At 40.9% G+C, this 26,886-nt stretch overlaps 1 protein-coding gene across 5 annotated transcripts; it reads right to left on the bottom strand.

Moving 5' to 3' along the window:
* Positions 1-862: 862 nt before the first annotated feature.
* LOC145782735 (ankyrin repeat domain-containing protein 10-like) lies at positions 863-22,747 on the bottom strand. 5 transcript variants are annotated; one of them, XM_082594490.1, is made up of 6 exons: positions 22,122-22,747; positions 15,429-15,581; positions 14,548-14,639; positions 6,834-6,982; positions 6,342-6,518; positions 863-2,799 (listed from the first exon to the last, which is right to left on the bottom strand). In XM_082594490.1, exons 1-6 carry the CDS (start codon positions 22,329-22,331, stop codon positions 2,450-2,452), a joined length of 1,131 nt encoding a protein of 376 aa, XP_082450616.1. In that variant the 5' UTR covers positions 22,332-22,747; the 3' UTR covers positions 863-2,449. The 5 variants fall into 5 exon arrangements, with proteins under 5 accessions (XP_082450616.1, XP_082450620.1, XP_082450618.1 ...); XM_082594494.1 differs by having other exon boundaries at positions 2,711-3,331; XM_082594492.1 differs by lacking the exon at positions 863-2,799 and adding an exon at positions 3,331-3,806.
* Between the last annotated feature and the right edge of the window lie 4,139 nt (positions 22,748-26,886).

Here is a 26,886-nt window from a genome sequence, read left to right as displayed (position 1 = left end):
TGTTCCCCTTGAAAAAAGCTAAAAAATGATGTATAATATGTCCTATTTTGAAAAAACTTAAAATTTTCATAAAGGGATTGTGACGTCATTTGGAAAATGGGCCCAAAAGGGGGTTTCCCATCATCCGATTGATGGGGAATTTTTTCTGAGCCATTTGCATAGTATGGGGAAGGTCTGAGAAAAGTATCAGCTTGATAAAAATTTTTTCCCACAAAAAACCTTCCACGACTGCACTAAATGGAAAGCTACGGTCCTTAAGCGCACACCCCGAGAGCCGAACCAGCACCGCATGACCTTGAATCGTGAGCTAACGGGGCAGACTCAACCTGCAAAACCGTTTAAAACCAGAGAGCGGTCAAGCAAGCAGTGTTTCAATCACATTTAAAGTATCAGATAGCTTGACTATCAGAATGTTTGTTTGACCGTACCAGACTCCTTATGTTTGTTTAACTACTGGAAGTTGGCCAGCTCCACTTCAGCAATCGGTGTGACGTTGGTAAAACTTTCAAAAACAGTTGTCATGAAATTTGGTGCTGTTCAATTTACGAAGATACGGCAAGTGGGCCTTATTAGCTGAAGTTACCTTCGCAGTTACTTAAAAATAATAGTTCAATTGCAGCAGTACATTAGTAGGATACTTCCGTATTTTAACCAAGCAGACCGTAAATGGCTTAAGCTTCGAGTATCAAGAACAAGATGTAAAATACCGGTACTTTGTAACTTCCAATGCAGGAATCGTGTCATTCAACCAACTTGATCAATTCGTTTTCTGTAACTTTCTTCTGCGATAAAACAACCCACCTCCAAAATAAGAGGGAGAGAGTCTCCCTCTCACCCCATCACAACGACGACGCGGTAAATTGAAATATTTTTATTTTGTTTATTAGAAAAAACAAAAACGTTCAGTTTGCGTCTTTTGATAATGTTTTGACGTCACGAAGAGTTGCACAATGCTCGTTCCATCTGGTAACAGGGTTTTCGGAAATTTGTCAGCAAACTAACGGCAGCAACAAATTGTTTAATTTGCTATTTTACGCCAGTTTTAACAAAGATGACGTCATAACCAAACAAGAAAGGCAGTTAAAGCGAAACAAAAACAAATGAGATGATCCTGCGCGGTGTGACGTGACTATGACGTCACCTGACACACTCGCTCACGATTGACCCAGTCTGGATTTGGAAATCCCCGACATCGAGAAGGGGTTTGTAAGCTAATCGCTTCAACTTGTCGCCAGATTGACAACCCAGTCAGAAAAATCCGAGTTTTACATTGATTCAACGTTTGCAGACGTTGAATGACGTGAAATGACGGATTTTGCTGTCTGGGAAGTTCATACCTCAGGTCAAACTGTGAATGTGAAGAGCCACTGATACGAGATACTGTACATCACTGCATTCAATATGTAACGGTAGAAGCGGTGTGTAAGCGATTGGAGGGTTTAGGAGGTTGCTTGATGTTACTAAATGAAAGAATGCGGTTTTCAATTGTTCCTCCGGTGAGAGTATGTCCCAGAGCAGGTCAAATGGAACATCGCTTTTCCGTCCAACAATGTCAACTGTATGTTCAACGACACAAACTCGGTGTAAAAGAACTTCAACTGAATGCACAATGCCGAAGCAGCAAAAGTAAAAACAATAACAAATTTTTCTACAGAAAAGACCTCACAAAGGTTGATGCCTCCATCGTTCTATCTGCTCAGTGATGAGGACATCCAGCTCCATGAAATCTCTAACTTCGCTGACTCTTTCATAGAGCAGCGCATCACGAGTTTGAAAGTATGACGCAATAATGGAATCGTAAGCTGAGTGAGCTCAACAAACAAATGGCGAGTTTCATCGACGTGGGAGTGGACGGGATATGAGGGTTCGGGAGAACCTCGTGAAAGAGTGGATCGAGCTTGGATGAATCTCGTGTGTGGGAGTTGATTCGCGCATGGATCAGGCGGAGGGTGCAATTAGACAATGACGCGTTATGTGCAAACAATCAGTAAAAATAGGAATTATACAAAAACATCTCAACCAAGGACACAGGACAGTTTGCAGAAAATGTACGTTTGATTGGAAGCAAGTTAGTTTGACCAGTCGAGAATGGCTCAGCTGCCGGGGCCTAAAACGTTACAAGAACAGTTTCGAATGAATGTCATTTGTTGGTGGTCGTCGACCGCCGTAAGACGTCATCCATGATGACCTCAGTTATTCTCATGACGAGATATTGCAATTACAGCTAGCAATTGTTACGTGACAGTTGGATCGAGACATCTAGCGGTTAGGATCGACATGAAATGATTTTGAACGAACTAGCACAGCAGCGACAAAAGAAGCTTCTTACAAGGTTGTCATGACAACGTATGGTTTAAATCCGACGCCAGAGAGCAGTTGATTAAAAAAATTGCAAAACCCGAAGTATTGCGTACACGCGACAATCGCGAACGAAACATTTGTGACGTCACTATCGCCAACCTCGTGATTGGGTTCCTCTTAAAATCAATCCGTTGCTATGCGACGGAGTAATCGGCTCCTCTTCCTCAGGGATGCACTCAGCCGTGTCGCCGTAGCCATGATAATAACCCCACAATTGCAGATCGTCCTCTTTATGCAACTTCATCTCCATGCCGGGACTCGGAGCCCGAGTGACGTCATCGAAAGCGTCGGTGATCCCTGAATGGATGGGAACGGTGTCCGTGTTTCCATGGCAATCCATGGGATCTTCTTCTACTTCGTGATGGAACCCATTTAATTGAATCTTTCTTTTGTCGATTCCGTTCCCCAGACGGGGATTCGAACCTGGGACGTTCGCATCTGCCGGAAGGAAATGAGACTTGTTTAACTTTGCATCCAATCAATGGAGGTGACGTATGATTAACGGAGATGCGCAATAATGCAGATAAAGTCATTCACTTCATGCGTCACAGTCGAGGTACTGAGTAACAACCAATCCTGGCATGACACTTCACTGAATACGAGATAAACGGTTACACACACAATACATTTCGACAAAAAACAACAAATCAGAAAATACACATCTAAAGGAAGTACACAGCTCAAGAAATGGAATGATGACATCATCAGCACTACTCTACGTCACAATCGCTCTATGACGTTATGAGATCGAGATTTCAAACTCCATGGTACATCCGCATCTGGCGCTCAAGGAGGTAGTTGGCATAAAAGCTTCCTCTGTGCAACTTCACACTCTGCTCAATAGAAGGAAGTTGCTCCAGCGGGCTCTCATCACACATGTCCATGCCGTCCGACTGCTCAGTGACGTCACAGTAGGTTTCTTCCAGGAAGGACTTGCTGGGAGCAGGTGGTGGGAGACATTGCGAGATGTCTAAAACATGACAACAAGTAACTAAACAGAACCGAAATGAAGAGAATGGAACGTAGACAACCAACCACAACAAAATGTGACGCCATGAAAACTACATGAATATCAATAAAATACAAGTCAGCGATAACAAGTCGCAAAGAACGGAACTGGCTGTAGAGGAAAACATCGATTCCGGATCAGAAGTAATGCCCCATAGTTGATCCATATCTGTGGCACAGCGCGCTCTTTGGCGGCTGCTCTTGCGGTGGTTTCCTTTGTTCGAATATTCCTTCACGTTTCAGGGGATATCCATGCAGAGCCATGACGTATTTCACGGCGGCTGACTCTTTCTGGTTGTCACCTGCCGCGGGGTGGAACGGGTGCACGCGGATGCCATTGTTGTTGTTCACGCTTCGCTGGTCATTAATGCCGTCTTCTGTTGACATGGCAACGTCAATGGACCGTGACGAAGTATCGAGCACGACGTCATAACCTCCTGAAACACAACCGGCGAATCAGCATGAGGAGTTCTACCGCGCGTGCGCATTGTGACGCATCTAACATGCCGCAAGGACATCACAAACGCTGAACATAAAACCAGCGCACTGGCGTGGAAAGCGGTTGCTTTCTCATCATTTCGAAACTTCCATCCAGGACTGGCGAGATGTCTTGCCAGGAACAGAGATGATAATGATGACGTCACTATCACTTCGAAGTCCACGATGAGTGACGTCATAGGAGCGTTTCAACAGGCGGTGAGCTTTCCATGGAATGACATGGAACCAATCGCGTGCGATCATTCAAAATTTTCTTCCTTGGCAGAGTTTAAAGTGCAACATGTAACACAAAACATTGGCAACTTAGCAATACAATACACCAGGGCTTCTCAATGTGTGCGACCCCATTTCAGATAACAATTTTCAATGCGATCCCTCGAAGGGCAGTCTCCAGCGTATACCATCTGCTGTACGTCCACTTTACATTTGTTTGGCAACCTTAAAATCACGACTTGTGACCATGTTTGGGGTCGCGACTCATAGATTGGGAAATCCCACGAATACACATTTCAGCAACAGGCCTATGCACATGCATCAACACAAACGTAGTCTGCGACATTAGAAGGATGAACATGTTGGTAATAAACACGAAATGCCACACGTAGGATAGCTGTGTGGATGGAGAGCGGTGCGGTGGAACGATCAGTTTGTGGGCCGGGTCGAAATGAGTGCTGAGTCATCTCCACAGATCTTGAGGTAAATCCCCAGGGCAGAACAATTCATCTTCGTATTGGGGGATCCCCCCTATTTCAAAGCAAGGGTCTTGAAAAGCGGAACATATTATTTGAGCCTTAACCGGAACGTGAGATGAATCCGGTCCAGAAATAACGCAATCTCCGCCACTAGACGGAGTTATTGAAAATGGAGCAGCCATGGGGCAATCTACGCCTTCCGTGGGGTCACCTTGGTAAACCATTCCAAGCATACGTCCACCATTGCAACCATCAGTGCCTAAAGAAAACAGGAAATCATTCAAGCAAAAAAACGCAACAACAAAATTGAAAGAAACATCGCCCGCAAGAGCACCAAAAACAAACAGTAACACGTCATCGTCGCCTTTGGTCAAGCTTGTAGCGCGCGCGACAGCAGCTTCATTGTTCAGTAATAACCGTTCGTGTAAACAGGCAGCATCTTCTTAGTGGAGGTGTCTGGTAGGGGATCCACCACATTGTGATCGGGAATACTGGGAAATGGTTGGATACAGGAATCTTGGAAACTGCATTCCATTATTCCAGGGGGTTTGCCACAGAGTCCCCGAAGATCCGTCTTTGATGAGATGCTGCTGGACCCATCATAGCCCTGGTGGTTCCCTACATAAATACGGGGTTAACCAGCAAGAAGCAAATTGAATGGAATATTCAACCGAGGGGTAATGGCAGAGAGCAGACATCTCATCTTCGGATGTTTAACATTAATAGGCAAAGTAAAACCAACATCGATTCAGCGGAATAATTGAGCATCAGTACAAAATCAATGTGAAAAATATCAATCATGTTACACAAAAAGCGTAGAAGTGCCAACTTTGTATCATAACAAGACATTTCAGAAATTAAGAACAAGATTACAATTAATAATAATTTCTATCCGACATGTGGCTGAAAGAGACTTCAGGTGATTTGCTTAGCAGGGGGGGGGGGGGGGGGGGGCACGAGAAACAATTTCACGCAATAGTTAGGTTACTCATTTTCAACGTCAAGCAATTTTAATTTCCAACGTTTCACCAGTCAGTATGACTGACCTCCTTAAGAAACTGTGCCAGCCCCATACAGTAGAAAATACATGGCGGTGCTTCTATACTAGAGAGTGGCCTTGTTTGGTGAGAGGAAGAAAAACAATTTAAAGCACGATACACAGCGAACGATCAATTTATAAAAGTTGAAACAAGACACAGCCATCTATTGATTCCTGAGGGTGACTTGCATTCCCAGAATCAGTGATTCCACAGGTAACTTGTGATTCCATTAGCTTATACAACCAAGGTGATAAAAACAACTTGCAACAGAAGGTCGTATTTTCGGCTTATCAAAAAAATATAATCATGACGTTGCAAACGATACACGTATGACGTAGACTGCATGGCGTACATCGACAAATAACAATACTTGTTTCAACACAAACATATCGCGCATACCATCGGCATGCAACGCCGAAACAGTGCACAAAGCTGATGCAATAGTGAAGCACAAAATGACACTGAAAAGAAAACAACGACTCCAGTTGAAGTATCCATTGCTAGTGAAAAAGTTTGAGAATTAAAATTTACTGCCATGAACTTTAAATACTGTAGTGTGACGCTTTAGCATTTTGCATTTGTCCAAGAACAACAATTGAATCAATAATTTTACAATTCACAATCAGTTCATTTTTCGTTATTGCAAAACAGCAAAAGGATAAATATTCTCAAGTCGACAGATTGAAGCAGCAGGTCAAGTTCCTTCAATCCGCCGACCCAGTATGACACCACACTTTCCCACCTGCCATTCGCGCGCGCTTGATTGTAGGCATGCTGACGTCATCACAAGTACGCTTGCGGTTGGTGCTTCCGTTCATGAACCCGTTGACCCCATTCGAATGAACTTTGACCCCGTTCAAATGACCATTAACCCCGTTAGAGTGACCGTTGGCATGGGTAACGTGGGATCCAGAGGTGCCTGTAGGAATAATATGAATCAATTGTGTATAACATAACGTATATTGTATACTGTACATAATATAATTAATTTAATATTATAATTTATACAGTAGAACTGGCCTATAGTGACTTCCTATATAAGAATAGAAGCAATGAGTGAAGCACCAAGAAAAAAAATCACATGGATGGCACAGGGAGCATATCATTGTAGTGTTTGAAATATTTCGATTGATACAAAGCGTCAGAGGACATCAAACTGAAGAGTTAGCAGCACGGAATCGAAGGTTCTCAACAAACACTGTGCTCTACAGTCTACACCGCCCCTACAACATACCGTTGGTAAGGTGGAAGCCATTCGTGGTTTGCATCTGCTGGTGTGGGTTGGGCAATTGACTGCACGCTATCTCCAGCAAGTGGGCAACTTCTATGAAGTTTAAGTTCCGAGCGATGGCGCCCGCAGTCACTCCCTCATTGTTACAGATGCTGCAAGAAATAAGAACTTGTAATAAAAATACGTTTTATCCGGGCAACACTAAAAGGCGGAAATGCGGAAATAAGCCGGGCGTGAAATGGCGTATTGTCCGCAGAAGTAGCGCTTTAACACCGATGTAGAAAACGCGGAAATACGATCTTGGCGTCCATATTGTTTAACATAGCGATAACTCCATCATGAAAGAATGAAATGTTGCAACATTTGCATTTTGCTTCTAAAAAATAAGAATGCAGTCCTAAATGACAATTTTGTGAATATACTTTATGACAAAAAGCAAATGAGATTTCGTAATTGTATATATATTCTTATTGTTTCTAAAAGCCAACCTAATGTGACGCATTTGAAAGTGTTGTTTCTCATAATAAATTAAAGTCGTTGTTTAACTTCTACTTGTACTTTACTATCGTTTCAACTTTACAAAATGTCTTCTCTCGAGCTGTTGGCAGTTTTCCGCGCTTATTTCCGCGTTTCCGCATTTCCGTCTTTTAGTGTTGCCCGTTTTATCCTTTCAAAAGAATCATGATATATTTTCGATAGTTTCAAGAACACTTTTTTACAAAATTGCAAGGTATTTGTAAAATAATCGAATATAGGTGCCGTGCACTGCACTGCTGCACATAATCTTGTAGTAGTACATCAACCCAAAGCAGAGTGTATTTCATCAGGCACAGTAGCCTAAGCCCTGGAATAAAGAATCGCCATGGACGAGTGATTTGCTGTTCAAATGGCATCTGGTAAGCGACATACACATTCCCACAAAACAGTTTCGTTAAGAAATAAGAGATAGTGATCAGCTCATTAATAATGAATGGAAAGCGAATTCTCAGAATAGGTCGACAATGGACTTTCAAATCAGAACAGGAACAACATCAACTACTTTTAACTAAAACTAAAAAGGCAAGCCAACCCGTGACATATTTTATTTACTTAATAAGATTGCCATAACAAAGGCTTTATAAAACATAGCTAAACATAAACATAAAGTAAGTACCTAAAGTTTACACAACCCTCACAACACAACTAAAAAGTGGACAAAGAGAAATGTGAACAAGAGCTTCGCGAAACACGCCAGAAGCCAACACGTCGACTGTGCACAGAGCACGCAAGATCAATTAAACACAACTAATCAGAAGAGAGAATCAATAGTTTTACAACAATCCGTACACTTCATTGCAGAATCTCAGTCCATAAATCCGTCTTTACATTGATTTTCCTGAAGACGACGTGGGATCAACGACAACGAGAAACGATTGACCAGGTGGGATGTTGGCATTGTGACAGAGCAATGGTTTATCATTGGTGGAGTAGAACCTCTGGGAGGTTACACGTACCTTTCCCACATTCCATCATCAGCTACATTCCTGCTGGTATCATGAGGCTGACAGGCCAACGCACGTGTCATCCACGCTGCCGCATCGCTGTTGCACGAATGGAAGTGAGACAATCGAATAATTTAATGTTTCTGTCAACAACACAACAGCTTTCTTCGAATCACCAGTTTTCACAAGATGCAAATATGTCTTTAGATTCCACCAACTTACTAACAATCCGCATGTCAAGCAATTACGTGTTACCAACAAATTGCCGTTTCATTTCGAGCCCTGCGCAACACACAATATTCAAACTTCTCGCTTATTCTCTTTATAGCTCAGCCAGACGTAGTAAACAAAGAAGCTGACAAACCAGCGAGCGTGATAAGGTGAGCCGTGAATTTCTGCGATTGCTCGCTTGCAAAACAAAATGCAAGAAAAACTTATAAGAAAAATAAAACAAGCGATATCTACTGTATTAATTATTATATCACCATCGTCATGTACAGCGTCCAGGAACATACTGTAATTTGTATGGTGGATGTAGCTTTAAACACTATTATAATTATTACAATGTCACTTACAATGTTATATAGTTTCTCGGCAGTCGAGTGTAGCAAGAATTGACAGCGATAGACAATTAGACATGTGTTTCGCCCATGAGGCTGGGCTCATCGGTATCGCACCACTAATTCATGCCACACAGTTCTAAACCACTGCTTTTGTCAGCCAATTGAATCCTTACCTTTGTGGAAAGAAAACAACTGAACTAACGGTCGCCAAGGACATGCACTATTGAGAAGGAGCTACATGTTTTTGGAAAAGTCTTGATGGCAATTGTGGAGGCTACACCAGTATGGCTAGCGAAACACAATGCTCGCTGTTTTATAGTGAGTAGTCAGGTAGTTTGGCAAGACGCACGAGATCGATCAAACTGGAACATCATTGTACATCGAGGGCTGTATCAGCCATGATACCTACAGAGAGAGAGTCAGGTAGTGCCAGGAAGATCGCTGTTTCTCAACAATCTTGTTTAGGCCGAGCAATGCTGTACGTTTTAAGGATGAAAGCACAAAGAAATTTAAAGAAAAGTTAATTCAGATGAAATGAAAATCAACTTGATGTTGTTTTTTTGTTCAACGTTGCGTTAACTTCGAGCACAGTACACTTTGGTCTTCGTAGCAATCATCTTCACTTCACAGAAAAAGAAAAGACAAAAACAGTCGCCCTTGCTGCATTTCCCATCTTGTTCAGGAATGACATTGACCACATGTGGTGCACACGTTTCAACTTTTTGCATCTGACGTCACTCAATTTTCCCTCAGGCGAGTATTTCAATCCCTTGTACCTTAATCTTTAGCTGAAGACGATATTATGACGGCGTATTCCAGTGTAATAAAGAATGTTGATATGATAGATTGTTGTGTAAATGTCAGCGTTTAGAGCTATGATGGCCAATGCAAATTAGCAGCACTACTTTCTCAGCCAACCATCGAAACGACGTTGATACACATAAATGAAATACAAGCACAACACGGGTCCTTTTTCCATAACAAACAAAAAATTAATCTGTCGATAAAAATAGATACGAAATTGCACCCAAACAGGAAAAGGCATCGCACGACCGATTCAAACGCTGTTTTAAAATAATACTAAGACTTTGTTACTAACGTAAAAATGTAAAAATCTAAATGCGCTTCAAATAAGAATATTAAAATGTCATAAAGTTGACCATAACAACAACTAAAGTTGCTGAAACAAAATAAACAAACTTTTTTGTGCAAAAACATTATTTTCAGAACAGTAATTGAAGGAAGTTGAAAACAAAACGACTCAAAACAACCAACATGTGCAACTTGTTGCGTGTTTTCGATTTGAAAGGATTATTTTCGAGCGCTGCGCCAGACAACGTGTTTTACTGGATGTTCAGACAGCGCTTCCCGCGTCAACACAACGGGCTTTGAAAAGTTGGTGTAAAGCTAATGCCAAGATCTTATGATGGGTGGGACAATTAATTAAATTTCAAGTGTCTGTTGGCAACTTGTTTTCTATTATCACAAGCGAAAAACCATAAATTATTTTTATTCACATATCTAGTAAAAAGAAAAAGTAATAATGAAACCGTCCATTTTCAAATGAGCACTGCTAAATAAATAAACTGACTTTTGTGGCAAATAAGTCAGTTGGAACTTGGGGATGGCACAAAGCAACAGAAAATAGCACAACTCAAGGCTGCTACAGCCTCGCAAATCATTGTCACGTTGCAACAACAAGTATCATCAACGGGTTCAGACGGCTGCATTGCCGAGTGATGAGAGCCCTGGAATGAAACTCGAAAGGGCACTGGTTCGACACCACTCAAGAGCATGCGGCTGTGTCTTTGGCAAGACGCTTAAAGGCATGCCTGACACTTGATTGGCTTCCTTGAATCTAAATTTTGAATCTAAACAAAAAAATTGACGGTTGCACCACACTGTCAGCACCCACACCAGACCGAAACATGCTCTCGTTTAGTATAATTCAGGAAACATCTTCGGATAGTAAAAGAATAGAAACTCGGCCAAAAAGGTTCAAACGACGACGTCAGTTTCCCAAACTTATTATCACCACTTTTTACAAGAGACAACACAGTCTGTAGCATTTTTGAAGCGTTTGGTATGGCCTTCCCTGGATTCAAACCAAGGACAAGATAACCAAAGATGGAAACAGCCAGTTCAAACGGTGACCACGATGGAAACATCGAGCACAGGTCTCGCGGTTATTAGGAAATAAACAAAGTCGGGTCACTTGCGGAGTTGTGGCCGCACAAGAAATGAAGACAAACATGTCTGTCAATCTCACCAGTTGAGCTTCACTGTATTTCACATGGTTTAAAGTCAATAGAAAATTTACCAACTAATCCTATCAAGGAAACCTATCCCAGAACACGGCAATGACTAAACTAGATGATTCGAACGTTGATTCAACATTAATTACAATATTCGCTACAAAACTTCAAGAACATCTTTTTGGGAAAAACACATTGAAACCTCAAGTGCGAACGAAGCACCATCCAGTCCCAACAATACTGACGTCATAGTCACAACATACCGAATGCAAGATAAATCTGTCGGGAATCAAAACAAGAACAGAAAGTGGAAATCTATAAATGGTTCTCAAACATCGTAAACCAAACAAACACTGTTCTGTGATCTGCTACAGGAGTGGCAGTGAAAGCAAATAAACCTCACAGCTTTAAGATTACATTCATTTCAATTTCCTTCTGCTGACAACTGCGTATATAATGGGAAACTGTATGATAGGAAGGTATGCAAATAACATTTGTTTAAAGCGAGAAATTACCATAAAATATCTGCTGCTTTACATCTTTCAAAAGAAAGTTAGAATAATCCCGTTTCCTGCCAACGGCAACAGAGGCAACATGAGCAAGCCAGTCTGAAGCCAAGTATACAACCACCAAAAGTTACTGTGAGAGAAAGGTCTGGGAATCAGTTGGGCATCAGGGATGTCACTAAGCTAATCATAATGAACAGTATTATTAATACGAAAGCCGCTAAAAGAGACAATAATGAAACTTGAACAAGAAGCGGATTGTCAAGCGTAGTGCAGGGAAGCAAGTTTGTCTGCCAGTGTTATAACTTGCAAACAAACACGAAGACAGTACTGAGTACATCAACATATGTCAACATGAAAGCAGTGCGGGCAACGATTGAATACCGGCAAATACCGCGAATACGAATACTCGCGATTGGAATTACAAAATACGCTTCTATTGAATCAGTGGGTTAGCGTTACCAAGTTTGCGGCTCCTAGAATTCTAATTAGGTGACAATTATGCAACTAACTCTGCAACATATAAAATTTAGCACTAAAAAAACATTTAAGGCTTCCACCAGACTTTCCACAAACCTTTTAGGCGTCCATGGAACCGAGGTTAGAAACCATGGAACCGAGGTTAGAAACCATGGAACCGAGGTTAGAAACCATGGAACCGAGGTTAGAAACCATGGAACCGAGGTTAGAAACCATGGAACCGAGGTTAGAAACCATGGAACCGAGGTTAGAAACCATGGAACCGAGGTTAGAAACCATGGAGCCGAGGTTAGAAACCATGGAACCGAGGTTAGAAACCATGGAACCGAGGTTAGAAACCATGGAACCGAGGTTAGAAACCATGGAACCGAGGTTAGAAACCATGGAACCGAGGTTAGAAACCATGGAACCGAGGTTAGAAACCATGGAACCGAGGTTAGAAACCATGGAACCGAGGTTAGAAACCATGGAACCGAGGTTAGAAACCATGGAACCGAGGTTAGAAACCATGGAACCGAGGTTAGAAACCATGGAACCGAGGTTAGAAACCATGGAACCGAGGTTAGAAACCATGGAACCGAGGTTAGAAACCATGGAACCGAGGTTAGAAACCATGGAACCGAGGTTAGAAACCATGGAACCGAGGTTAGAAACCATGGAACCGAGGTTAGAAACCATGGAGCCGAGGTTAGAAACCATGGAACCGAGGTTAGAAACCATGGAACCGAGGTTAGAAACCACCACACAGAATTAAACCGAGGTTAGAAACCATGGAACCGAGGTTAGAAACCATGGAACCGAGGTTAGAAACCACCACACAGAATTAAACCGAGGTTAGAAACCATGGAACCGAGGTTAGAAACCACCACACAGAATTAAACCGAGGTTAGAAACCATGGAACCGAGGTTAGAAACCACCACACAGAATTAAACCGAGGTTAGAAACCATGGAACCGAGGTTAGAAACCATGGAACCGAGGTTAGAAACCACCACACAGAATTAAACCGAGGTTAGAAACCATGGAACCGAGGTTAGAAACCACCACACAGAATTAAACCGAGGTTAGAAACCATGGAACCGAGGTTAGAAACCACCACACAGAATTAAACCGAGGTTAGAAACCATGGAACCGAGGTTAGAAACCATGGAACCGAGGTTAGAAACCATGGAACCGAGGTTAGAAACCACCACACAGAATTAAACCTTGGCCACATGACGCTCAATGATTCAAGCCGAACTACGCCCATGATGTGATTCATGACCGGCAAACCTGGCTCACTAGTATTTCGGCTAGCCGTCAATAAATAAACAAACATAGTTACATAACTAAGTGTTTGAAGCACTCGCATATGGCTTGATTGGTTGTGCCAGCTTGCCGATTCTATAACATCAAGATTGCTCCACTATCCGTGACAAGCAATTGTTGTTCATCCCTTTGTGCAGCATCAAGAAATCCTAGCCTTAAAACTTACCTACCTAGCCAGCAAATCGATCACTTTTTACATTGATTCAACGTCTGCAGATGTCAAAGTCAAATGTTATCACCCTCCAGCCAACGGCACAATTTGTACGTGTATAATAAAGTCTTTAGCTACACAGGAACTGAAGTCTGATTTCACAACTCACTGGCAAACACCTATTTGCAAGTAGTTTGAAAGTAGACTTGAAAAACCATCAGCTTATAATTAAGCTGAAGCAGTAAACAGAACTTTAGATAATTACTAAAGGAGAAGCCAAATAGCTGGTGATCTATCGCAAGGCTGTATCGTTCCATTGCTTTAATACAAAACTCGTACTGGCGGTTCAAGCGCCATGAAAATGAACATTCATTGTACATTAATTATACATCCCTCGGACCTGATTTGACGATTGGACCTGTGAGTTGCTAAGATTTGGCACAGCACTTACAATCCTCAGGGATAGACAGGACAATAAAGAAGCACAATACTTGCAAGTGAACGACGAATGCAAACGCGGCAGCAGGAAGTGGCTGTGATGATGAATAGACTTGATGCTTGAATATGTCGACGCAGCAAAATGTCACGTTTATTCAACGTAAAGACGTGAATTGACAAAAGCAAAAGTGACAACAGTTCATGACTTACCACCAACTTCGAGAAGTAACAACAACAAAATAAGCGCTGTGTTTATTTTTACAATTTTCTATATCAACAAACGGGGAACCAGCTTGAGAGACATAACGCCAGTGTGACTAATTTCTCGCAACTGATAAAAACATTTCTAAACTGCTTCAGAAATGCACATCAACTTTTATGCACAAAAAAACATGAAATCAGAATAACAGTTTGATTTCTGGCGCCACACTCAGCGACGCTGGGCGTGTCATAATTTTGACAGAAAAGATAGGCTACAGTCCACTCTTTACCGTGCTTCAGATGACAAAACCAGCGAAACCAACTGATCAACTTACTTGGCGTGTGTTCCATTGTTGATCAATTGTTTGACGCACTCCACGTTTCCCACCCTTGCTGCTTTGTGGAGAGGGATCTCACCCATGTAATCCTGCAACATCCAACCATGGAGGATCAAATCGTGTTTAATATATAGTTGTTCGTTCACTTAACAAAGCCGAAGACAATGGGCGAAAGCAATCCGACTGATCTCTGCTAGATTGAGAACAAATCCAACAAAACGTTGTCAGCAGTTACCTTAAGATTATCGCAGAAAACATTTCGCTTGGACCGTTAATCAACCTTGATCTAAATTCTAAATGATCAGTGATGAGTGATGACACACATCCATGAAAAACCTTTACTAAAAACGACCGCGATTTTCTTCTAGCGATTGAATGATTGTTGCTTTAAAACTGCAATTCAACAAACATAACACATTCTCTTTTCATGGACCCAATTTCGCTTTGTTTAATATTTCTTGTTCCAAATAACAATTCCACTTTGGAAATCTTTTTGCTCTCTTTAGTCCCGTCAAGGTTGATTACACTTGTAACAATTAACTCTTTTCATGTCAAATGAACCGTGCAACCATTATTTAAACACGTGACCTTTGTGAAGAAGACGTTGAATCGCGGAATAAAATGTGGAGTAAATGTCAAAGCGCGACGGAGAATAGCCCAATAACAATGCTCAATTGTCCATGCGTACATAATTATCACAGTCATCATAGTTAATTGTGCTCAACTAACACAATGCCTAACATAATCGCACTTACACTGATAGAAAAACTTACTATGCTACTGTATTTAGGATTCGAATATTTAAGATACTAAATCAAATACAACAACAAATTACCATTTTAAATCAATCTCAACAAAAATAAAACGTTGGGACTCACCCTGGCATGGTAATCGGCCCCCGCTTTCAGGAGGCCCACTAGGGTGTCGGGATGGCCCCCGAATGCAGCTATATGGGTCGGGGTTTGTTTGAACTTGCTTGTTTCCAGGTTGACATTGACTCCGGACTGGAGCAGCCCGAGTATGCATTGGTTCTGAAAGAGATGAACAACATTACAACTGAGTTCTTGCACTGTGACCTGTATTTGTTCGTAGCACAAAGGTTAGTTACGACTTATGAGGTAGTTTTGGAAACGTTAGCGTCCCATGAGAATTGGTTTGAAGCGTCAGTCAATGTCCATCTTCGTGCTGGTTATACACACGCACCGCAGCATCCAAGCAACTATTCACACTCCACTTTCATTTTATAAGCGTACTGTTACATCGCTTATTGCAGCAGTAGCTAGTACATTCACGCACGTGGTTAGGGCAAAAATGAAATTCAATGCAACGACAGACAAACGAACACTTGACAGTAACAAGGCCAGCGGCAGTAGACGCGACACGAGGCCCAACTGACATAACCAAACTGACATATTTCGTTAAGCTGCATGTTTGTAACCAAGTTATGATAGATGTGAAAAACCGAGGTATTTCCAGATTGATTTAATAGATATTTGCAATCCAGAATCTAGTGCAATACGCACCAAGTTTAACAAAGTTATTGGTCACTGGGCCAGCTACTTAATGTACATCTACGATTCCGTGTACATATGCAGGCCGATGTGTTGGGTACAGAGGCAAGATAAATCTTATTGGACTTGGCTTTTCCAGAACCCTCAGATGATCCCGCGAATGAAACTGCTACAATGGTGGCTTCATTTGCTTGATCCAAACATTGTGCATGATTTCTATTGATGCGGCCTGGGGGAAGTGCCACACAAATTCTTCAACCGCAAAACGTCAAATAACTCCACAGTCCACAACCCAGGCAACCAGATGTGGATAGACGTCATATCGATGTAAGTATCTTGAAATAAAATTGCTATTATAAACCAGCTATACAATGCTGCGAGCAACTCGAGCTAACCTGCACAGCACTTCCGGTTTGCAACTGCGAAGCTTCCGTGGTCGCTGTCATCAAATAAACAAAGATAATTTGCTGTGGTTAAAAATGAAATAGTAGCAGCTTGCCTGCTAGTTTAGTTAGTATTTAACGTCGCCATGTAGGTCACATCTATTGTGTGTCAAAACAACATTCTTCCATCAAATTTGTGGTCTAGGGCTTGTCACGGGTTCATTTCTGTATTCTACTAGTATCCTCATCATCCTCGAAGACGAGGGATAGCCATCATCTACTAGTATGCCACGCTCACACTTGCCGCTCCAGGTCTTGCCTAGCAGAAATGCACCAGCACAACTTTCCCACATGACATGAAACACAAATCTACAAGACGGCAATGATTCGGCAAAGATGTTGCCGTTTTTAGACACGCTGTGAGGAAACTTGTGTTGGGTGAGAGGTTGAATCTAAAAAATATTGATTTGCTGATGGGTTGGTGAGAGGTTGTTGTGTCGATCAGGGGGTATAGGATCCAAAACTAAATGAAGATAAACTGGGACTGAAACAAGCAAACGTGATTCCTTGTCAAGTATCCACAGATGATTGGAAAGCTGGAACAATGTGGATGTCAATGATGAAATATTGAAACAAATTGCGAACAAACGCAAATTGGTTCATCACGCATCATCGCTTTCAGATCGCTTTGTCGCCTTGTGTTCATAAACGGGGTATATACCATCATCCACATTCGTTTTTCCCCATTAGTGGGGCTGGCCGATTCTTTCCTTGCAGTGATAGCCTTCACTCCTATTCTCCACTCATTCTATCCATCGTATATTTTAGTCCCACTTTGTCTCCGTATGGAGCAATCCAAAAAACCTAACGTAACTTCAACGCAATATCGACGCAATGAACGATTAAAATCATCACAAGTGTCAACAAGGATAACAATTATACTGGAAGGCAATCATAATAGTCGTGTCGTGAGCTTACTCGGCCGAGTAGCAAAGCTATCAACAGCACAGAAACCACCGGGTGATGAATGGTAATGACAAGCCGTCGTGTTAGCAACTTGTAATTACAAACCCTTGTCGCTAGCTGGTCGTGTGAATATTCCAATAGAAAGCAGATAGAAATAATTGGAACAGCAAAGAGTATCACTAAACATTAAAAGCGATAAATTTGATTTAATCAATGTAGTGTGATCAAATGTTTTAATCTATCAAAGTTTAAATTTATCAATTCGTCAACGAAAATTAAAATGCTATGTCTGGTCAACCCTTTTATACAACTCTGAAACTTGGACAGTGTCACAAAAAATGGAAAAACGGATCGATGCCTTCGAGCTCTGGTCATACAGGCAAATGTTAAAAATTTCATGGAAACAAAAGATCACTAACGATGAAGTATTATCCAAATTTAATTCAAGCAAAATTCTCTTACAAATAGTCAAATGAAGAAAATTAAAGTATTTCGGACACACAATAAGGCAAAATTCGTTACAAAGATCATGAATAGAAGGAAAGATAAACGGTAAAAGAAACAAAGGTAGACCAAGAATAATTTGGACATCAAACATCACTAAATGGACAAAACTAAGTTATGAAAATGCAGTACGAACAGCTCATGGTCGAGAACAGTGGCGCATTGTATCCAACCTTCAATACGAGGAAGGAACGTAATGATGATGATGAGTGTGATACTGTGTGCTATTTCTTTGGTTGCAAAACTATATCAAACTATATCACACAATAAACAGGTTGATTTATTGCTTCACTGATGTTTCGCGCACCATGACAATGCACATTGCACATCCTCTGAGCGAATAACACTGTCATACTGCGCGAAACGTCAGTGAAGCAATAAATCAACCTGTTTGTTGTTGCTTTTACTTTGCTTTCATCAGATAAACGTTGCAACTAGTGCTAGAAACGATAATTGTCCTCATGAACAGTGTTCATTGAACACCCAAACTTTTTAGTATTCAAACTTCTTTTTAGTCGCAATTTTGTCTTCACCTCATGTTGCTTGCAGAGTGATCAGTGACCACCTCAAAGGTTATTGAAAACAAACTATCGTGGCCTTTCAAAACATTTGCAACGAACAAAATGGAAGATCTCATTACCAGAGACTATTGTAGTTAGTAGTATCTTTTTCATCCCGGACGCTTTAATGATGAAAAATAAAATGAATGAACAACTTTCAACATCTTGAATGAGAAACATGAAAATACAAATACTTCTGCTAAGATTTTGCAACAAACCAGGTGACTCACGAATCAAATTCTAGAACAATTTTTCAAGAAACAATGTCTTGTGAGTCCTTTCCCATCTGCAATAGGGTGAAGATTGACGAGATGTGAGTGACATTAGAGCAGACACAAATTATAAAAGCCCAAAACAATGTAGAGCAAAAGTGTTTTCGAACTTCGACTTGATGTATGACATTAGATTATTATCACAAAACATGTCACTCCATAGTCCATATGGCATGGAAGCTTGGTGGTAAAAATTAACCTAAAAGGTTGTTATTGCCTGGTATCGTGGCTTATTACATTTGAGACAACCTCCAGTAAAATTCGGAACACAAACTGAAAACAAAATTTATGGAGCGGACAGGTTTGTACCACATCGGCCGAGTAGCGCAAAGTCAACTAAGTTAACGTTATTTAACAACGCACCAACGCCGCAAATATTCTTTTTTTCCATTGAGTTTAACGCCCATAGTTACACACGGTTGTTGTCGCGGATGAAACAAACACGAGACAATGTCGCGCGCATGACAATAAGCGCAGACAAGTAGGTGGCATCCACAAAACAACCGAATGAAGATAACACGCGCTACGAACGCATTTGTGGCGGGAACATGTGAAAGATTTTCACTAACACATATTTCCTTAGGCGAGGGTTCTCAACTGGAAGAAACTTATCCTTGGGTTAAATTTGCCCAATCAAAAGGGGAAATTAACCAAAGGCGAACAGAAATCACATGAAAAATGCCCAAAACCTCATAAACAGGCTGATGAAAGTAATTTTGTCCTTAGAGTCGGGAAGAGGAAAACCAACGTAAAAAGTTTAAGAAGTTCTGTTCTAAGAAGCGTGATGCAATATTATTACTTTGGAAAAACTTCGCGCGATAATCCTTTGAATATATTTATGTGCAATTGTCATTTCGTCCTCAGTGTCAGCCTTTGGCAAATAACTGACCTCAATGTTATTTATTAAATAATCGATTTTGCTGTAAAAATATTTACATATTCCTATTTTTAGGCACGACAAAAAATGACAAACAGATGCGGTGGGAAGAGTATGTGAAGTAATTAATCCACTGCGCTGCAGAGTCTTGGACTGTGTCCAGCACCAGATGAGCTTAGCAATGAAATGTTGTCACCATACGCATCAGTACAGTGGATGGGTGGAAACATGATCTGATGGTAAAGTTTGGAAAGTCAAAATAAGAGATTGTTTGTCAGAAATGTTCCGAATAAACTTTAGAAGGGAGAAAACAGAATTGTGATGATTAAATGCCTCATCTGGTACATTGATGATCATGATCTTACAAGCATCTCTCTACCAAAAAAATAATTAAACATAAAAAGGAATTTTTCAATTTTAATTAGACAAATAAATTTTATGAAGAAACAAGATTTTGTTTGAAACTTTTTTTTGTTCAAGCACAGTCAGGATATATTCTCAGAGACTCAATCGACTGTGAAGAGTGAAGAGCATGTAAAGCGTGGATAAGGTGAATGGTTTATTAGTGACAGCACCAATGTCATTTAATCAGTGACGTCGATGAAAATAATTCCTGCCCACTATCACAAAAAAGCGAAGCTTCCGCTAGATTCATAGAAGTACATTTGAACTTGCAACTAGTGTTTCCCCATCAATCAAATCCTTGTTTTTACATTGATTCAACATCTGCAGACCTTGAATAGTGGTTTTGCTGTATGTTTCAGACAAAAAGCTAATACAAAAACCATTTAACAAATCAGCTGTGACACTTTCGTCTTCCCACGCTAACTTGTCAACTTGTCTGGTTACGTTCGCTGCGTCGACAAACAGACACAAAATGCTCAGAAAGGCTGAAAGATTCTGGGAAAAGTATGTTCAAAACATCACCTCATGCTACAAGTTGTGGGGCAAGTTACTGAGTAACGTTTTCTCCAAGGCTGGTAGTGAAGTAGATCAAGCGCAAAATTGCAAATTTACAAAAAATTCAAACGAATCAACTCGTGATATGCATGCTCGACATCCCAGAAACACGACAGGCGTAAAATGAAACAGGAAGCGCCAAAATGGCGAGGCTACTCAAGAGGTTAAAAGTAACTACCCTCACTCCTTCAGATCAACTTTATATCTTCCCTGGCAAAAAAGTAATCACTCCACCACTCTGCTATAAAATGACCGTGTATCAACTGGGTGAGTTTATTTTATCGACAAAGCATGGCCAGTTGTTGATGTTTTATATGTTTTTGCCTTTTAAACACTTCATTATTCTTGAAACACGTTTTTACCTTTACTTTCTATATGATCAGATGACTGTCATTCCCAATAATCAAAAGATTCAGACTATTTAATATTCATTCAAGAACACTGTTGATTGAATAACAAAAGATCGTTAACAATTTTACAGCGTAACACTTTGAAAACAAAAATAAACCAAAACCTTCGGGTAGCTTAAAAAGTGGAAGGAGCGTAGAATGACGCTGGGTAAACCAGTGAACATGAACAAAAAAACCAAGAAAAAAAATTGAGCAAAGTCTGTGGCTTTACCAACACAACGAGTGCGCTCTTTTTCTAACAAGATGACTTATATGGATACATGACCACACACCGTTGCCCCTTTCATCATTCGCCCCCAAGCACAATCTGATCTCTGTCGGAATCGGTCAAACGAGTGCGCGGTTTGGTGCAGCACAAAACCGCTTACTGAACGAAATTAGTCTGCAGTGCTGAGCTAGAAACGTGGAAGTGAATTGTCGTCTAGCTACGAGATGCAGAAGTAATGAGCCAAATTGTTTCTGTCAATCAAGATCACAAAGACCAAATTGACACAAAAATAAAAAACGTTGCTGAACCGGCGAGCGCGAAACGCTTCACATGAGTTGTAAACGGAAACAATTGCAAACAAACCTACCCACCACTAATGCAAACACACGAAACCGAAAGGCATTTGCGGATTCATTAAAAAAAGCATTAAATAAAAGATTGATAACCAATACACAAAATATATGGTTATGAATATACGCCAGTTATTATTTTCCATATCTCGAAAGGACTACTTTTACAGCACAACAAATTTTCTAAAACTCTAGTTACAATTTGAGTAGCTGTGAAACAACATCAAATACAGTAAGTTTAGGTCATTACATGAAGGCTACTCCGTAAACAGTCCGAGTGATGTCAGTTGCTACACAAAATGATCCAACAGTGCATTGTCACAACGAGCATTAAAATAAAATTTACTATTTTTGAAAAGATACTGATATTTTTGAAATCCAATCGTGCATACAACTAGTAAACAAATGCACTACGAATCTAACTAACTGTATAACTTTCAGTACTTGCTTGTGGTAAAAAAAAGTTTACATGTGTACATATGGAAACGCATTCTCACTTACAACTAACATTTACAAATATGGAACGTGTTTGTAACGAACTTAATTCTAAAAATAACAACAAAGACTCACTTTTCCGAAATAAGCCGCCCAGTGAATGGGCGTCCATGAATAGAACTGGTCTTCTGCTACCATCTCGGCCGGGCTCGCCACAGCGCATAGCCGCATTAAAGTGGCGACATCGCCGTCGAGACAAGCTTTGTGTATCGGGAAAGATTTGGAGAGAACTTCTTGGGCTTCGCTACCCCAGAAACCCAAGGGGGTGTCGTGGTTATTGTCCATGACTACCTTGCGTTTTTCTTCTCTCAAACGTCTCAAAAACTTGGACACAACTGTTTTACGCTCCACTGTGAAACCAGACGACTTCGCAGAAGTGGTTTTGTTTTGGCTTGTTACAAAAACACCATTTACCTAGAAATCAGTACGGTAGCAGTAATAACAGTTTAGGTTTACCTACACAAGTGCTGCGCAAAATATAGCTTTCTTGATGATGCGGCACACCACTAATCTAGCTCTAGGCTACGCTACTTTCGTGTGTACCCAGTTAAGCTTACACGATCTTTCATTAACTTTTAATGAACAAAGCTAGCTTTTTTGAAAAATCAAGCTGTTTTCGAATAATCATTTTCTGGCTAATCACAAAAACAGTTAGGCTAGCGGAAAACTAGATCAAGGCAGTCTATGTAATCTTATTGTTACTAATTATTATGACGTCACAAAGCTTATCGCTTGTCAACTTGAGATTGAAATCACTGCTCTCTTACAAAACATAAACATCTGCCTAGCTGTTCAGGCAGCCCTGCGAGATCGAACGCCAGAAAGAAATTGCCATCAGAACAACATCAATCTTCAGCTCATCCCGTCAAGCAGAGCGCGCGCAAATGATTTGCAAACGAGCTCGTGCAAGGAAAACGTGTCTAGCAGTCGTGCGTCATCATAAGGAGAATAAACGAAAACAAAGAGCCTCCTCTCCTCCTGACGTCACAAAATACGAGTGGAAAATTTTTGTCTCCTTCCTAGTAACTTACTCAAGCGTATCGTGACGTCATAAAACAAAACCGGTGCGCGGCAATGGTGGCGAGGTCAAACAATGCCGTGAAAAATTGCGAGCCATAATTATCTGCTATAAACTGAATTTTGCAAAACCGATCAAAGTCATCAACATCGTGTGAGTTTTTCTCCAAGCAGTCTAAAAAAACAACGAGAAGATAAAAATAAATTTTGATACAGTACAACATAGTGGCCAAATGGTTGGAATGCCTGGTTACTCTAATAAAAAAATAAAGAGAATAAAAAGCCCAAAATGTACATACGAAATGAACATACGTTATTTTTGAACAAATTTTGGCTTCACACAAAACTATTAAACTTGTTAGCACAATGTGATTAGGTTTACAGCTCTGCTGCATGTAAAGTTTGAAGTTTTATCCACGCCTTGATAAATTCTTCCTGGCAGTTTCGCATACTTGTAGAGCAGTGGTTCTTAACCTTTACCAACCTGCCGAACCAGGGCCGGATTTAGCTGATGGGGGGCCCGGGGCACTTTTAGATCGGGGGGCCCCATGCAAAAAAATTTTTCGCGCCTACGGCGCGAAAAACCACCTCTGCGTCTGCAGTAGCATCAATCCAGCACTGCACAGCATTTTGCAGAAACTTCAAAGACTGAAAGGAAGAAAAAACAACACAAAATCACATTTTTTCCACGTAGGGGGGCCCTTCAAAATGCGGGGGGCCCGGGGCACCTGCCCCCTCTGCCCCCCCCTAAATCCGGGCCTGTGCCGAACCCTTACGCTAATCTGCAAGCTTTCGTTGAACCCCAAATTTTCACTGAGTCACAAAAACAAAAATCTACCACATTTAATATTAATACATTACTGTATTAATGAGACTTCTGTTGTTGTTTTTCTGAGACCAATGATGAGATTCGAGACTTTGTCTCGGAAACAGCAATTCTCTTGTTATTTGCGCATGCAAGCCGGGTTTCGTTTTTTTGCCTAACATCCACCAGTCCAGAATAAAGGATAACTTTCCTTTATTTTGTTGGCACCAAAACGTTTGAAGATTTGTTGTGTTGAAGTTCCTTTTTTTGCACCTCGCTTTCTTGAAGCTCGATAATGTTATCCAAGTGTAGACTGTTTATATTTGCTGTTGAAGTATCATAAGCAAATGGTTAACGTATCCATGCTAGATATTGCGTTTGTTCAGGAAAGTAGTTTTGAAATGCTCAGTAAATGCTGGCTTAAGCCTCTGAACTTCTGCAACTTCGCCATTAATTGCTTCATCGGAACTACTTACTATCTCGTCCAGACGTGGAAAGTTAGCAAACTTGTTATTTTCCAATCGCTGCCACCACAACTACGATTTCCTCTGAAAACTCTCATTTGCTCTTCAGCTTTTAACTTATTACAGTTTTACTTCCTCCTTGCACTTGGTAATTCAGCTGATTGAGGGCACCAAAGATGTCAGCCAAATAAGGCAAAGCAAGGATAAAACGTGTCCTCAAAGTGCTTCGAATGCCGATGGTTGTGACTTTTCAAGAACTCCAAGTACGCAAAGCAAAAACGCGATCACTTTCCCCTCGATAGCCATCGTACTTCAGTGTGGTTCAAAAATATTCGCTGGTATATCATTCAGTAGGGCCGTGTGTTAATGTTTCAGAGGACGTTCGCGCCGAACCCCTGAAACAGTTTCGTCGAACCTCAGGGGTTCGATCGAACCCTGGTTAAGAACCACTGTTGTAGAGGCTTTAAAGTGGATGTGACCGGGCCTGCGTCAGTGGTTCAAAGCCTCTAAAGCAGTGCTTCCCAACCTTTTTCAGTTCGCGACCCACTTTTAAGTACATGTTTTATTGTGCGACGCACAATGAGATATGACATCTTTATTATGGCATCTTTACTACTGGCGTGCCGCTTACGTACTGAAATAGTTAATGCGACACAACACATCTAATTGTTACATTTTGTTACATTGTTGCAGGGGCTCTATCCACTTTTAGAATTCGGGGGGGTGATTTTTGGACAGTGGGCTAAAATCGTCATAGTCATTTCAACTTCTGGGGGGCTACGCCCCCCAGACCCCCCATTGCAGCATCAACTTCATTCTGATCGAAGCTCATTCGGCATATAGGGGAGACCGGGGATATTTCGGACGCGGGGATACCTCGGATAAGGCATTTGACGTCACAGTAGAGTATTGTTAAATCACGTTTACCAAAGCTTTGTGGCTCCATTACAAATCAAGATAAAGTTTGCAAGTTTGTCTAGTTTTCTTAGAAAGTTGAGGTCAAAAAAGTAACTTAGAAAGTTGAGGTCGAAAAAGTAACTTTAGTAGTGATATCGAGATTTCAAAATTGTACGTGTAAGGTCATAATTCCGTTGCAGTTAACCAAAACAAACTTTTTATTGATTGAGGTGTAGTTAGAAAGCAATACTAAGATAAGCAAGTGATGATTTTGACCAGCAGTTAATCAGGTAGCCATATTTTCTTCATTTACCTGTAATCACGTGGTCGGGGATACTTCGGACACAATGGCCAAAGTATCCCCGTGGAAAAAATCAAACTCCAACAAAATCTTATTTTCAGATCTTTTGAATAATTTATTGGATTTTAAAGACATAATGGTTCGGACATATAAAAGAAAAACAAATATTCTGTAATAACTGTCAAATCCACTCAAAACGTCTGCATAAAATTGCTGTCCGAGATGACCCCAGGCATGTCCGAAATTACCCGGGTACCGGGGTGACTTCGGACATTTGAGGGCTGTAGAGATTATGCTTTTTATAAGCATTTCCGGTTTGCTGAAAGAAACGATACTCCTATCCTTTTTCGGCAAAGCTTTACGGTTTACAACAAAATAACATTTACGAACTTGCTGTGTAATTAAAAAAAAATATGGGCTGTTTTCGAAAAATCGTCCGAGCTATCCCCGGTCTCCCCTAGATCATGTTTTGTACAGTGAAGACATGAGCTCTTTCCCACCAATGAATGTAGTCATCGAATGCATGAGCAGGGGTTAATACCCCAAACAGCAAAATCCACCATTTTTACATTGATTTAATATCTGCAGACCTTAAATCAGCGTTTCTTAACCTTTTCTGACTCTAGCACCCCTGTAAACAGGCCTGAACAGTCTAGCACCCCCTAACCATCGTTGACATACGACTACTACTGTGTCGACCAAAAGTTTAGTAGAGGCCGAAATTTTAACATGCCTTCATATCGCTGGCGATATATTTTGTAATGAAGTCTCTTGTTGTTTCACAAACTGTGCAGTTGTTTTAACGAAGTTGATTCAGGATTTGGTATTTGGCTTTCATTCCACCAACAGAAATTCAATTATAACCATAATTATGTAAGTGAATCAACTCTCTTAAAATAACAGCACCGTTTGTTGGGCGACAAAAATATACAAAATATACCGCCAGTGATCAAATAGCATGTCAAAATTTCGGCGCCGCCATTAAACTTTGGCCTGCACTATTGAAAGGAAAGCGAAGTACAAATTGATCATTTTGTTTATTCTTCAAAACTACTGTCGTCATTGGTGATAAAAGAAATAGGAAAACCCGAGAATAGTGAAAGAACATGGATAAACTTAAGTTACCCAGCTAGGTAACTAGTTACACATGTATCAATGTGTGTTCTATTGTTCATGCTCATGTGTGACCAATTTCTCTATTTGAGGCTTCGTGTTGGTCAAAGCCACTCTCACACCGTGGAGCAACCCATGTTGAAGGCGTTTCCGGCCAATTGTTTTTATTTGGAGCATTGTGGAGAACGCCTTTTCACACATTAGTCGGAAATGGAACCATCAATTCCAATGCTGCTCGTGCTA

This window comes from Aplidium turbinatum, chromosome 14 (genome assembly GCF_918807975.1).
Source record: "Aplidium turbinatum chromosome 14, kaAplTurb1.1, whole genome shotgun sequence".
NCBI lineage: Eukaryota > Metazoa > Chordata > Ascidiacea > Aplousobranchia > Polyclinidae > Aplidium > Aplidium turbinatum.
This window is presented reverse-complemented; position numbering and strand designations above follow the sequence as displayed.

Coding starts and splice junctions, on each gene's coding strand:
- LOC145782735 (XM_082594490.1), bottom strand. CDS start 22,331: ATGGACAATAACCACGACACCCCCTTGGGTTTCTGGGGTAGCGAAGCC. Junction 6,519..6,833: donor TGGCTTCCACCTTACCAACG/GTATGTTGTAGG, acceptor TTATTCCTACAG/GCACCTCTGGATCCCACGTT. Junction 2,800..6,341: donor CAAGCGCGCGCGAATGGCAG/GTGGGAAAGTGT, acceptor TCCTTCCGGCAG/ATGCGAACGTCCCAGGTTCG.